At 35.5% G+C, this 15991-nt stretch overlaps 1 protein-coding gene and 1 non-coding gene across 2 annotated transcripts in view; both read left to right on the top strand.

The window, feature by feature from the left end:
- The window catches only part of LOC146528521 (uncharacterized), a 131262-nt gene that overhangs the window by 65373 nt on the left and 49898 nt on the right, over positions 1 to 15991 (top strand). Inside the window, exon 2 of the mRNA XM_085203287.1 lies at positions 2821 to 2917. Within this exon, the coding sequence (XP_085059413.1) occupies positions 2821 to 2917 (97 nt within the window). The remainder of the gene's footprint in view (positions 1 to 2820; positions 2918 to 15991) is intronic.
- TRNAR-GCG (transfer RNA arginine (anticodon GCG)) lies at positions 12405 to 12475 on the top strand. The gene has a single exon. It is a non-coding gene; the product is annotated as a tRNA-Arg (tRNA).

Genomic DNA, 15991 nt, shown 5'->3' with positions numbered 1-15991 from the left:
TGTTCTTTTATATATGAAATTTTAAAACAATTTATAACTTCTGAAGTATTGTAATAACATTTATTGGTACTTTAAGGTTGGCAAGCCGAGTGTAATGATTGTGTTTTACGCGACGGCACCGGTGACGGACGAAACGAAGCGGCGAAACGAGTGCGGCGTTATGATAGCGAACTCTCACAACTTTTACGGTTTTAGTTATACCTACAATTTGTTTATTTTTTTAATCTATACTAATATAATAAAGCGAAAGAGTTTGTTTGTTTGTTTGTTTGTTTGTTTGAACGCTAAGATCTCTGGATCTACTGGTCCGATTTACTATGTTTTTGTTTTGTATGAAAGCTGCATTCTTCAGAAGTGCTATAGGCTATAAAACATTACATTACACATATATACTAATATATTAAAATACTTTCTAATTTGACATGCAATTTATTCTGCCATGTTAATAACAACCGTCGTCGCTACGCGACCGCGTTCGTTACCGCGTCATTTTGATATTCATCCTTATGAAAATAAATATAATAGTCACTTTTAGCATTTCATCTAGATTGAAATTATATTTCTATAGAAATTATATTCTTATATTTCAAGCAGGCGTAGCCGCGTCCGGATCCGCTAGTTATAATAATAAGATTTATATTTTATTTTGCTAATTATAGCAAAATCAGTTCAGTAATTTTGCGTGTAGATGTCCAGTCTTACAAACTTTCACATTTATAATATTGACCTTCGAAAATAGTATCAAAGATACTAGAAGAAGGTCACGTAATAAGCATAAGGACCTCCCGGACGGCATATATGAAGAGGTTGATGACAGTGGACGAGGCGAAAGAGGTATGTAGAGACCGTAGCGTTTGGCGCTCTTTTTCTCTCTGTCTATCGCGATAGGGATAAAGCATGAAGCTGTGTTGTGTTGTGGTATTGTTACATAAATAATATTAGTAGGATGGAAATCAACTTTGATATAAATGAGGGTCTGAGTGGTGCTGGTGCGGGTCCACGGGTGGGAAGGAAAAGGAATAGACAAGAAAATTCTAACGACATAAAGCACCGCTTTTCTCCTGATTGTGATAGGGTATCACGGAGAATTCCATTGTTGCCCTATAAATAAGTGGACTGGTGGACATTCCTTTGGACTTATGTTCCCAGCGTATTTTTTACAAAAATATGTAACAAATTACATTTATTTAAATTTTCCTGTGCACCTTTTCCAGGATATGCGGGCTAGGTTCGGTGGTCCTTTGTGAGGACTGTAGAATATGCAGTGAAATATCAATAGTGGATGGTGAGCCTCCCTCGACCCCTCCCCCCGAGCCCTCGCCCGCACCACCCGCCCCTGCGCTCTCCCGCGCCTTCAGCCGCCCCTCCCGCGCGTCGCCGGAATTTACAATGTAGCTCCCAGCCCGCCTCACACTGAGTGCCGAGTACTCTCCCGCAAGCGTTTCTCCACACACCAATATGACCTCTATCTTTGTGTTTGAAAGGATGGAAGTCGCCTGTCCTAGTCGTCGCCGCCGCCCGACCGAGTGCGTGAAATTTTCTCGCGTGGAAATTCTAATGCGCCGCGCGACTGCGATAAAAAATGACTCGCTCGGAAACGTGAATACATTACCGAGAGAGACGGCGAGCGTCGCGGCGCCGCCTCCTGCCTATGTACTTTACTCCACATTACCATTCCAACTGAAAAAGGGAGGCTCTGGATGGACTATTTAATAAATGTCTGGCGCGCCCCGTCCTCGCGGGCCGCCACCCCCTCAAATATGTTTTACAGTTTTATAAAAGACCGCTATAAAAGTTCTCCGCCCGCTCGCGGATGAGGAAAATTTTCAGCGATACGAGTCATTTGAATGAGTTTAATGAGTTTAAATACTCAACGGAATGCCGGCCCGGTGACCTCGCCTCGCAAATACCTTGTTAATTATGACTAACCCTTTACAAATCCAATTAGATATGTAATGACGAGGCGCACAATAGATATAGAATTAGATGCAATAATCGGCGTGAGAATCTAATAGTTAATTTGTTCCGGAGGGCGGCGCGAAGCGGTCGACGCGTAATTGCAGTAAAAAGCGAAAACTAACGCAGCTCTATGAAGAATGTTTTTTTGCGGATTGTTGTTATGTTTTCTAATAGTTGTTGAGTCTAATGTCGCACCTGTGATGACTGCACTATCAATCCCCCGCGTGGGGTCGGGCGTGTGAGTGCACAGTGCACAGAGATCAGTGCTACAGACTGCACAGTCCCGCAAAGTGCACAGAGCATGCGAACGGAGTAATTTAGTTATTAATGTTACACGTGTTACGACGTATAGTAAACAAAACAAACTCTACACAAAAACAATACAAGTACATGCGTATTATGTTTCAATGCCAACATCTTGCCAAAGTGAGAAATCTTCTTGACAGTTACGGCTTATAGCACACACGTCTTAAATTAATTTTATAAAATTAATGGAATTGTAAATAATAAATAATTATTTTATGAACTCACGGTGAAATGGAAACTACACTCTGTTCTCCACTTTTCGTCTCGAGGTATTGCATGTTGATTGGCGGAACTCTATCAAAGTGAGACATTGACAATATAAAATAATACATTTCACCGAGTGTGAATCGAACCCATTTACGATCACACCCCTGTGTCCCTGCGCTACGTACACCTTATTACATATGTATACTAATTTTTCCGTTTCGGTAAGACAAACTGTGATGTTGGATTTTGTCTCTATTTTGGTCATAAAGTGGGGATTGCAGTATTTTTTCACCAGGTTCTTTCTGACTATCTAATTCACTCATATTAATTTCAATTTATTTGTTTCAGCGACGCAATGAGAGATCGTGGCTCCAGTACCCGGCGTCGCGCCTGCAGCGTCTCCTGCGCAGCGCGTGCCCGCCCACCGACCTGCGCCTGCGCACGCGTGAGTAGCACATCACTTTACATAACTATTTAATTGTATTCATACTAATTATTCACGTAAGGTTGTTATTTACAATTGATTAGCATAATTAACATGAACAAAAAAATAGAATATTCTATTAATATTGTCATGGTATTATTAATATTGTAATAAATATACATTTTAAATTTACTCTCGTTATATTTTATTTATATATCATTGTGTAATTGTAATTTCGTAATTTTGTTATTTTCATAAGATGAAAACGATTTTATCTTATCTTAGGCCAGATAAAACACGGCTCTGGGTTTCGGTACTAACAGAAAATATATTTAGTGGACGGAAAGAAGAGAATATTATTCAAAAATATATAATTAAAAAAAATTAAATGATGCTTTTGTGATATCGCGGGCGAAGCCGCGAGCAAATCGCTAGTACTAAATAAATTCAAAGTTTTTAATACATTACATATTAGGGAATGTTCTACAAATATGCCATGACACTTTTAATACGAAACATCCTTATACTAACCAAATAAGGCATTGGCGAATCCGTATTTGTAATCTTTTTATGCAGGTGTCAAAGACGAGATATATATTTGGCGATGGCCTGCCTTGAAGGACCTCAATGCCGATTTTTGATATACATTGAGAATATTAATTATGTTGGAAATAATATTTAATCAATTCGTTTAATTCTACTTTTGTCCTCAAGTTAGTATATTATTTTTTAAATTCTTTTTAAATAGTTTTCAAATTATTCATAAAAACTATCAGCTTATATCAGCATGTATCTTTCTATACATCTCATTGTGAAATATCTATCGCTATTCCAAAAAATTGTATAAATAAAAAGTCTATTTTTATTTAATAGTAATTTAGTCTTTTAAAAGTCATATTTGGCAATATTTATTATTTGCAACGTCTATTCGAATATTTTATATGATTTATTATTATGCCCACTATAAATACCAAAGTAAAGTTGTATTTTATTTTTTTATTTATATCAAATTTAAAAATTATTAATTTCGTCATATGTACGATACTAAGATAACCTTTTAAAGTATAATGACCACTTTAAATCAAGCTCTCATAACATTTCAAATAACACATAAATATCGAATATGCAACCAATATGCCTTAAATAGACACGTCTACAACGCTCCCATAAAGTTCCCCACTTTACGCTGAATTCTTAAGACATTGCGTGTTGAGAAGTGGAACTCTCTCTCTCTCGTTACCAGAGAAAGCAAATTAAAATATGAAATATTTCATTTCCCTTAGTGGAAATTGAACCTATAACCTGTCGCACTTACAATAACAACTTTGTGCCCTTGCACCACAGTTGGCCTCGATACTCAAATTTCTTCGGTCTGGTCTCGAGGCTAATCGCGGCGCTGAGTTCCGCCACTCAACACGCAATCATTCTGGAATTTGGCGGAAAGTAGCAGAGTGTCTTAACACTAGACTCCCTCCGCCTACCCTGCTACATGCGATTTAGATTGATTTGAAAAAAAAAACATCGTGTAAATCTCGATAATATTTATCTTTTAATCAAAGTTCCGGTAAGCTTTCATTCCTAAGCTCGACAGAGTTCTTTAAAGGAGAGCTACGACGCCTCATAATGTAAATGTGCATTCCGAACCTTACGCGTCTCTTGTAGCACTCCATAAATACGTCATTAGCCCTTAAAAGCCCACGCCAGGACATTTGTACCAATCCTCCCCTTGATTGGCAACGATTGACTTGGTGATCTTTTTTTTCAGTAAAATCTCATAATAAAGTGAATTTACTGCACTGTCAAATTGTTTCCAGCACAGCCTGCAACGTACTCCATGGAGAGTTATTATTTTAATTTTAATTAATCAAATATACTCGTACTTAGATAATATGGGTATATTTAAAATATGTTAGTGACTTTATCGTAATTTTATCTTTTACTCTCTATCTCTAACCCAATCATTTTTATTAATATTGAAACAAGGAATAATTGTATTTATTCATTGCAGATGTATAGTTAATTAATAGTTTATCATTTACCCGTGAGAAGTCGGGGCGGGTTGGCTATAAATTAATATAAATTTCCTTCTAAAAGCGTAACACAGTAGTAAATTGATATATAATTAAGTCTTTACACAGTGTAACGAGTCGGCGACGGGCGACGCGACGGTGGCAACGGCTCAATTCGCCTTCAAATGTCAAAGCCGGTCGAAATCGGTTAGCTTTTGCGACGTACAATTAATTTATTTGCCCAAACCTTTAGAAATTGATACATATCGCAAAATAAAAGATTGATTTTTTTTTCAGCTTCACGCTGTGTCCCACACACACCAGCGTAGGCAGAGGGAACCTAGTGTTAAGTTCCCTCCGTTCCCGTTGATTCCGTTGATATGTTTTCACATAAATGCAATTTATGCAATTATCTTATTTTAAACTAAATCTCTTGTGCTAATAGAAATACTATATTTAGGTGAAAAAAATGAGATCCTTTTAGTTTTAAAGTATTATCTGTCGTGTTACTTATATTTGGTTAGATCTTACCTATAAATTACCAATTTTCTGCTAAAAATACTGCAATATCATAAAATAAGAGCCCACATGGTGAAGTAATCTGATAAACGACACCTTATCTATTTCTTCTAACATCTATATTGTCAAATAGATAGTTTAATTACTGACGGGTGACGGCGACACCTTTGGAAAGGGTGCGACCACGCGTCCCCCGAGCTGGACGGGATCATCGCAAATACTGGACTAAAGATAACGTATCGAAATGTATGCTTAGACGGACTGGAAGTGGCTTCTCGATTTGTAAAATAATTATATTATTGTCACGCATCAACCAGACAAAATCTTGGGACATGTATACCAGCGAGATAGGATTCTTAAGGCGATGCTTAATGGGAATAATAATACATGAAATGTAATATCTGATATTAAATTCCAAGAATATAAAAGAAATAAGTACTCATGTTAGTCAAATACGTCGACCCCCTCTTGAGATTACAAATCACTAGTACCTTTTTTTTTTTTTTTTGTAATTTTTTTGTGTATATTTCTTTACAGGTGTAAAGAAATATACACAAAAAAATTACGTTAAAAAGAACCGACTTCAAGAACTAAAAAGCATAAAATAATTTAATAAAGCTTTAATTTACAATTTTAATTTACAAGTTTAATGCAAACCTAACTACTTTTATTGTTTACTTATAAGGCTTACTAATGATTTTTTTCAACCAATTGGTGCTTCCATGGACTGTATGTCCATGCTAATTTCGGTTGTGCTATAAATCTGCATGCGCTACGGGAGTGTGCCATACGGGGTGTATATGCGAGGGCGGGCGGGGGTGCGGGCGGGGGCGCGGGCAGGGGGTACGTCCAGGTGCGGGGGTGGCAGATGTCACACCGACTCGTGACGTCACCCGATCCTGACCCACATCTCATCCCAGCATCCACAAAACAAGCCTTATCACCAGGCAATAAGATTAATCTTATAAGTGACAGTTAATGAGAGAGTCACGAGGCGAGCACGCGGTGTTGTGCACCGGCACGGGTCAATCTGCTCTTGACAAAGCCTTTGTTGAACGTAGAGTCGTTGGCTTAATCGATCACATAAATTATAGAAACGTTGTATTGAAATGTTTTCGATATGGTTTGGGATCGTCTCTTGAATTGAATATATTCTATTGGAGGAGTATGATATTGAATTTTGTTCCTAATGACATTTTCTGGGCTGGTCTCATTACAAATAAATGTGTTTCTTAAATATACATCTCTTTAATATGTAGTTAATTGTAACTAAAAATATTTTTGGACTATGTAACTCCCCAAGAAAAAGCTTATGGTGGCAGCACCATCAAAAATTATCCTCGTATCTATGAAAATTACGTCTTTAATCTGACTGTGGTTTGCCAATGAAGCAACTTAAATAATTTCAACAGGCCACTTATACATGATGGAAATACCATAAGTTTATTTGTATAAGAATACCAACTAACTCAAACTGTTTTTAACAAAGTTTACAAAACGACGACGTCTAAATTAAACTGACTTTATCAGTGTTATATTTTTTGTGAGTTGAAAGGATTAACCCTCTCATGAGATGTTGACTCCGCGTCAAGTATACATACAGATACTACTACTACTACTACTGATTCAGATAAATAAGATACTCTTATTTATCTGAATCAGTCGTTTACTTCTAAAAATATTTTAATGTATCTTGGACATTTATTATCTAAATCTTGACTGTATATCGCGCATAGCATGGTGAGCAGAGGGAACCTGGGAACCTAGTGTTAAGACACTCCTTTCCCATGAATGCACTTCCGTCTCCCAATTTCCACCGAATTCTGAAGGCACTGCGTGTTCAGTGATGGTTTGACTTGTTACTGCGCGTAAGCGAGGAATGATGATTCATTTCATCAAGTGGAATCGAACCCACAACCTGTTGCGTTTACAGTAGCACACTTGTGCCAATGTGCCACGATTGGCTTCTATATAAAATAATGTATATTCTATATAAAAAAACGAAAGAAGATATGCATAAATTATGTGTACTTTGTGCTTGCCACCTTTTATAGTACTTGATAACGATAGTATTACATTGTAACTATTGAATTAATTTTACGGTCCATTATTTTAAAAGAACTGATGGAATGGTAGATTATGTTAGTTTATCGATTTGTAGTAAAGGTGAAAAAAATGATATCTTTAGTCAATTATCTGTGATGAACTAGTACCTAATAGTTTATTTTAAAGGTCACTTTCTTCACCTTTATACGAATTTTACAATTATCTTATTTGTCATACATGCAAAAGTAAGTCATATAAGCAAATTTATCTACCTTCACGCTCAATCCCGCACGTTAGCAGGGTAGGCAGAAGTAACCTGAGAACCTAGTGTTAAGGCTCTCCGTTCCCCACTTTTCCGCAAATTTCTAATTCAATTAACGGTAAATTTTCTCTCTCTGTAAATAGATCTCAATTTATTTTTGCGGTAATTGTATAAGATTTTGCAGTCACTTGTTAGAGATTAAATATATAAAAAATGCCACAGTAAGCACAATAAAAAAAAATGTATTGAAATCACGTCACCGTAACGACCACGTCTCTTGCATTTTTTACAGAAAATAAAAACTAAAAGTGTGTCTGAAGTTCCTTTGTGTACCCCTCTTAGTTTTGCGATTGAAATTCTTTATTCCTTTTTCCTTGTTATTTTTATAAAATGCTTAGTGTAAAATTCATATTTTATTTTCAGATATTATATAAAACGCTATATATTGGCACCAGATAAAATGAACATCTAATTTATAAATAGGTAGAGTTCATATTTAAATTTTCTACAACTTTTTAACTTTGTTTAAAAATTTCTTTCTGTAGAGATAATCAAACAAAAACATATTTAATGCATTTTAAAAAATGTAGAGTCTTCAATTCAGTGAGTAATTTACATTATTTCTTCTGTCTGGTATTTAGCGTAAATGTATAACTATACTTAACTTTACTATTTTTTTATATGTTTAGATGATTTCTAAAAATTTTAATATAAAAGAAACAAAATGTGTTCTTAATCGATCTATTCGTTCAAAGAGTTGAAAGAGTTCGACAGCCCCGCACAAGGAGATCACGTGTAAAGATTACAGCAGCACAATGATTACCGAGAGCTTTGTTCGATTTGACTCTATCGCTAGTAGCGGGTCAACGACCCCTAAATACTTGCTCTACTACTAAATCAGGTGGTAGGTATTAAAATTTGAATTTAATGTAGCACTTGTTTGAATTTAATTTAATACTTGAAATTATTTTAAAACTTAAAACAGGTGATAGGAAAAAATTAAGACTTCAATAGAGTCATCTGAAAAAATAAAATATAATATAATCAGGCAAGTTAGTTAGTACAGGGGCCGACTACGGGACCCGATGCGTCCAGGTCGTATGTAAAACGTATCGGAAAATCCATAACGACCGCGGAAAACCCTTTTAATATACGCCACGTAAATAGGAGTCGGCGCGGCGGGTGTCGGCGGGGCGGAGGAGCGCGGGCGCGCGGCGGCGGGAGGCGCGGCCTCTCATTGGCGGAGGTGGGCCCGCCCCCGCGCGCTCTCCCAAAAAAAACTTAGGAAAAAAGCGTGCAGCGCGCGGCAGTGCCTCACGGACGCGCTCGGTGGGCGGACGCTCGGCCGCTCGGAGAGACGGCGCGACCCACGACCGGCGGCCGCGGCCGCGCCATGCCCGCGCTGGCCCTGCGCGACCAGCCGCTCGACTGCTCCATGCGCCTGCGCGACCCACCCGCTTGGCCGCCACCGCGCGCCCAGCGCCACGGTACGCCACCACCACCACTGCTACCACGTTCCTGACATTGACGACCACGGCGACGGCTAGCCACCGGAGACACCACCACCACGGCCTATTGCGGCTCGGCAAAGTAGTATCACAGTTGGCTCTACGACTCGCGGCTCTTGCACTTAACCGTATTTAACGTGCTGGGTGTCGTAGGCCTACTCGGTGCGTTAGTGCTTAGTGTTGGTTTACTTCCATGCATTTGAAAATTGATGTATCACATTGTATAATTGTCTGTAACGGCACCAGCAAGTAAGTAGAAACCTCTCTTTCCTATCGTATCGCCTCGACGAGACGCGGTCACTCTATGACATTATAACTAATCGCTCTACATTTTTGTCCACAAACATTAACCCTATAAAAAAGTGGTTGAAAAGGGCGAAGATGGTTATTTATCCTTCAATAATATTCACATTCATTACCGTCAACACGAGGTGTGAGGTGTGTTGACACGACGATATGTCAACAAGGCGGTGGAGGATTACTGGCAGGTCGGAAGGGTTCGACACGCCCCGAGAGGCCAGCGTTCACCTCTTTATTGCGGCTCGTGGGGCGCTATTCAATTTACTCTAATAATATGAGTCGGGCTGTGATGGACTCGCGCTCTGATATTATCACCCCTCGCCCCTTCGCACGTCCCTTAGCACGCGCCTCGTGACAATGGGACGATAACGCTTTTAAGATTTTTTTCTTTGACAAATAATATGTTCAAGTGCTTTTAACATTAGATTAATTTTGGTACGACTCCCATTTCAGTACATTTTTGGGTGCCAAAAATACTAGCCATTCTATGTTATTTATTATTAAACATTTACTCTCTCAATACTCAGTGAAAATTAGCCTAATAAAATAATGTCATAATAATTTTGAAAATGACACCCCTGACACAATAAATGACCGTAAAGTGTCACACCGTCATTATATCTAAAACAATAGCGACGTAACGAGATAATCAAAATACCATCAAATTATATTAAAATAATTCGTAGTTGCCGAACTCCAGTCTCACCTGTAACGAGGTTACGGCACTTGGTGCCTATTACTTACTAAATTATACTGTTTCATTATTTTTACATTATCAACTATTTCTATTTACAAATAGAAATTACGTAACGTAGTTCAAATTCAAGACTAATAAAGTCTTCCTCTATATATTTTTTTTATTTAAAAAAAATCTGAGATTAGGGTTTCACTACCAAACAAATTTTATATATATTTTTTATTGTGACTTTAATTTTATAACAAAGTGTTATATAAAAAATACCTAACACGACAGGTTGTGGGTTCTATTCCCAATCGAGGAAAGGTAATATTTAATTTTTCGCACCTTCCTCTGGTAACAAGCCAATACATGGCGTTGAGTTTCGCCACTCAACACGCAATTCAGAATTCGGCGGAAAGTGGGGAACAGAAATGAATAGGAACGGAATATCTTAACACTAGGTTCCCTCTGCCAACCCTGCTATATGCGGGATACAGTGAGAAACTAAAAAAAGATTAAAATTACTTAAAAGCAAAGCAAGGAAGCCTGTCATATTGTCAAGGTAGGCGCGTTTTTGACTTCTTGTACAAATTAATTAATCACTAGTAGGTTACAATTTACCAAATGAAAGCGTAATTTTTGCGGTTAGACTATTGGATTATTACTGGATTACTTGGTAATTGATTTAAAGTAAAATGTACGACGCGGATTATTGTACAGCTATAGGCGTTTTATAGTATTCACTCTGTTCCTAATTTCCTATATTAAGCCGTATTTTTGTTATCCTTGTCAGACAAATATAATAATATTAGTTTATTAATAATATTACTTTTGTTAGTTCGTTATTATTTAACGCTAGTTTCTACGATAAATTACTTTTTTATTTAATTTTATAATTATAATGAAATATAATAGGATAGGTTTATAAAGTATAATTAATATGATCCCTTACACCACTTATATGTAAAAAAATATATATTACGTGTAATGAAAGAATAATTTGAAACCCTTATTACAATTATCTATTCGTTTTTTTTTTTTAAAAATTAATGTCTTTTTTTACATTCAAGAAATATTAACCTAACGTATATACTAACTATATTAACGTTATAAATAAGTATTTAATAATAATAATATAGAAGCTTCAATGATATTTTGACATACTCGTATGAAAACCAATTGGTCATTATTCGGTAGTCTCGCGTGCAGTGGTCAGTGGGAGCGCGGTGAACTTTGCCATCGTCACGCCACCACCATAAATACCGCCAAAATTAATTTAATATTATTAATAATAAGTATTATTTTGTATTATTTTAATGTTTTTATGATATATTATTAAATAATAGATATTGATAATATAATAGGTATCTACAAGCTAGAGTAGTGACAATGATACTCACACATTATATCTTTTTATATATAATCCTATATCTTATAAAACAAAGTCGCTTTTCGTGTCTGTCTGTTGTTTCTAACTCTTCTTCTAAACCACCCAATGGATTTTTATGCGGTTTTCACCATTAGGTCGAGTATTTTTCGTAGAAGGTTTATATATAGTTTATTATTTGTACATTCTTATGTAAATTAACATAAATACGATAAATATGTATAAAGTCCTACCCGTTGAGACACTTTCGCGCATGCGCTGCTTTAATGGTAAGTACTACATGAAAATAATGTACTGGAGTATTGTTCCTCTTAATAAGATCTACAAAAAAGTCCGCGACGGCATATTTTTATCTTTTAAGGATAACGTGTAGTGATCATATTTCTGTCTAAAAATAGTAATTTCAATATATTTTTTATTGTGAGGGATATTTTTCCATAATGGTACTAATCCTTATCCTTTAAAATACTTTATTAATTTTCTACGTTAAACGAAGATAAAATTTGCTTTTTACACTATTTCGAAATTGCGAATAGTTTTAGAGAAAAACGCATTTAATTGTTGACACATCACGCCGTTGACTCATCAGCTGTGCCGACTCAAGTTTTACTTATCCCTTACTCTCAGCATATAAATAAGTATGTTAGTTACGTTGGCCATTTAATGTAGATGAACTGTCTTTTACTGTTTTTTCATTTTAATAAGTACTTTAGAAGTTGTTAAAATACTAAAACATCCTTGCTGCGAAACGCGCCTCGCGACGTTTTGCTTATTTATACACAAGCGCGTGATGAGCAGTCATCGGTGGTTCAGTGGTAGAATGCTCGCCTGCGACGCGGGCGGCCCGGGTTCGATTCCCGGCCGATGCATTCTATTTAATTTTCCTCACAGGCAGCCACGTAGTGCCTACCCAACCGGTGTCGCTGTTTTAACAGCATTAACCACAAGCTCGAAAAAAAAACCCGCCTCTATAGCAAAGAAAATTTAGATGCGTTTCACATATTGAATAATTTCAGTTAAATGTATTATTTCAGCGCTATATTGGTTTCATATTTTTTGTATTAGTTATTAGTAGGTAAAATAAGTAGGTCATTTAACTATCTAAAAATAGTCATTTAAATATATTTTAATAAGTACTTGAAAAGATTAGTATCCAGATTTAAAATTACGCTACCTACTAAAAACCCTTGCTGTGTAAAACAATTGGAAAATCCTTATTGAAACTAAAAAAATGCGGGTTGCATTAGGGTTTAATTAATTTTCACATTATCTTAAGTGCTTTGCAAACATACATCATATGAATAATCCAGTAGTTAAAGCGGGCGAAGCCGCAAGAGGGTCGCTAGTATATAATAAATAATAATTAGGGAATAGAATAAAACAGACATTCGATACATTATTGAGGCCAGTGTGAGACTGTATTGGGGTCTCTCTGTTGTGGGTTCGAATCCCACAATAACTCGATGTAATGGAATATTTAATATTTCCATCTCTTATCAAAGTATCAAGGGAAAAGTGCGGCGTTAAGTTCCGCCACTCAACACGCAATGCCTCCAAAATTCAGTGGATAGTGGGGAACGGAATCTTAACACTAGGTTCCCTCTGCCTATTTTGCTACGAAACTAAAAAAAGATATTTATGTTAGTATGGTTAAAATTTTTGAGTCAAAGGTACCTACGTCATTCAAAATTTCGAAATTATGAAGTTCTTAACGTGTTAAATGACTTGTATCTTTCAAAATTACCGAAGCCAGACTTATAGCTTGGCTTTGAGGTAATTATTTGTTATGTTTAATTGAATATCCTAATATTCCTTGTCAGCGTTAATTTTTTAAGCACTGTGTCGAATTTGTCTTTAGCGTTCATTAATTTTTACGATTCATTCTAATTTGCAACTATTTTTCTATTAAACTTAGCAATTTTCCATTTAATTAAATTGCCCTAAAATCGTTGCACGTAGGCTTAAAAAAATATTTTAATTAATTAATTTATATATGAAATTAATAAAAATATTTAAGAAAATATTACATTTTATTTTGAAAATGATAATTTAAAAATGCGAAAAAATGCAATAATTATTTTCATTTTTTATATGAAAAATTTATAACTCGCTATGTATTTTTTTCTCTTTTTCTCTATTATAGCATAGAAATTATAAAAATCATACTTAATAAGTCTACAATATATATTATAGACAATGTTTTGCGACGTCAGGGGGCGTCAATGGGGTTTCAGTTTTTATAAGAGGCTTCCTCTTTTTTTCCTTTTGTTCTATGATACACGTAATAAATGTAATTAGATATTAAACCCTACAGTGGAGTAATGTATTATTAATATAATAATATACAATAAACAACATTTTTCAAAGTGCAAGGAATCGGATTCAAATGAAACAATAGATAGACGTCTTGTGGCAAAGTAATTGTTATATTAAAATGTTATTTTCTTCCTGTGTTCCATAGAAAATGTTATATGTGGTAACTGGTTCAGATTTAGGAATGTAAAACCCACATTTGCTATGTCTTACTCTCTCCTACGTCTTGTAGCGTTGTGCACTGTGCAGTGTGCACGCGCGGCGGCAGGTAGCCACGGCCAAGGCGTGCCTTCTAATTTACAATTTTAGACTGTAATTCTATGAGTATTTTGAATAATTACTTTGATTTCATTAGCATACGCGTTGCTCCTCATTAAAATACCACCTCGCTATAATTACATCGGTATGTATAATTTTTATTATATTTCTTGGTCGCGTTAATTTTTGTTTGTGTTTGATTCTCATCCGACATATCAAAGTGCCTCGTAACAATTATAATATGTTAATTGGAGGTCGCGCTGGGATATTTAATTAATTTTACTTGCAAATTTCATTATACTTGTAGAATGAATAAAAACAATGAATATTTAAATTGTGAATGATTTATTATTTTCTATAATAATTATTTTTTTTTGTTTTGCTTACGGTACTTACATAGATGTTAGTGTAAATTGAGGCCATTTTGATATATTTCCCCTAAAACATCAAAATACAGTGTATTTCTGTAGATCTAATCGATTCCAAGAATGATGCGGATGAGTGGTTCCAGCACAAATAAGTTACTCAGCAATATTTAAACAAAATGTTTTCTTTTGCAATTTCTTTGAGCCGCACATGTAGGCTGCACTAAGCACTGTAGCCTTCTCTATATCGTGAACCTAAATTAACGAGACAAAATTTATATGATTAAAGAACCCGAAACATCGTTTCCATGGACTATAAACATAAAATATAGTTTTTTTTAGTGGCATTTCGGGAAATATTTTCAGTACTCTTCTACACTCCTCAAGTGCCAAATTTCAGAGCTCAACGCCGCATACTTCTGTAGTTTCTGTAGCCCTGGTAACGAAAAACTATTATATAATTACATAGATAAGTACAGTTATACGTATAAAACTTAACATACCTATTTATGATAACGAAATTAAAAATAATTAGAGTATTATAATTATAAGAATAGAAGGAATACGAAAAATATTATGTAGATTATACGAAAATATTTTTATAAAATATGAAAAATATTATTAAGTTTGAACATAAAAAATATTGAGTTTTTTTTTTCATTTCATTTACACTTGTTAGAACAATATTGTAGAAGATATTGAAATTTATTTTATTAGAAATACTTATAATTATGATATATTCTCACTCAATGAATTAAATTATTATTTTCACTCGCTCTGGTAAGAAGACAAAGTGTGGCGTTGATTATCGCCATTCACGCAATGTCTCGAATATTGAAAACAGAGTATCTTGACACCAGGTTCTCTCTGCCTTCCTTAATATATGCGGGATATAGCGAAACACCTATTCTTTAACTTTAAGGCGATATTCCCGTATTATTTCTATAGGACGATTTTACATTAAAATCGGTATATGAGAAAATATTTCAAGTAGGTACCTAATTCTTTTTTAGCTACCTCTCGTGTACCTATATAAAAATATAACATTTTTTCTGTCCATTTATTAAACATTTATATAATAGGTACAATTAGTTAGACGATGATTTGCAGTTTTTTGCACATTCCTTTAATTTAGTGGCGAGTGACAAATTTGCTTGGCGTCAGTTAAAAGCCGCGGGCGGTTTCTTGGAAACATAGTGAGTGCAGGAAGCACCACTTGGTGCCTCCTACGTACCTACTACAGATTTGAGTTGCAATTGCTATGTTTGACAAGATGTCCTCATTTTGAAAAATACTATTATTTTTTTGTGCATTTTAATGTATTTCTTTGTGTTAAGACACTCCGTTCACCACTTTCTGCTGAATTTTCGAGGCGTTACGTGTTGAGTGGCGGAGCTCAACGCCGCGCTTTGCCTTGTTAACAGAGCGAAGAAAATGAAATTATTAATA

Source organism: Heliconius melpomene, chromosome 19 (assembly GCF_056956725.1).
Source record: "Heliconius melpomene rosina isolate 202511_hmr_F chromosome 19, ASM5695672v1, whole genome shotgun sequence".
Classification (NCBI taxonomy): Eukaryota; Metazoa; Arthropoda; class Insecta; order Lepidoptera; family Nymphalidae; genus Heliconius; species Heliconius melpomene.
Note: the sequence above shows the minus strand (reverse complement) of the source record. Positions and strands in the feature narration are given on the sequence as shown.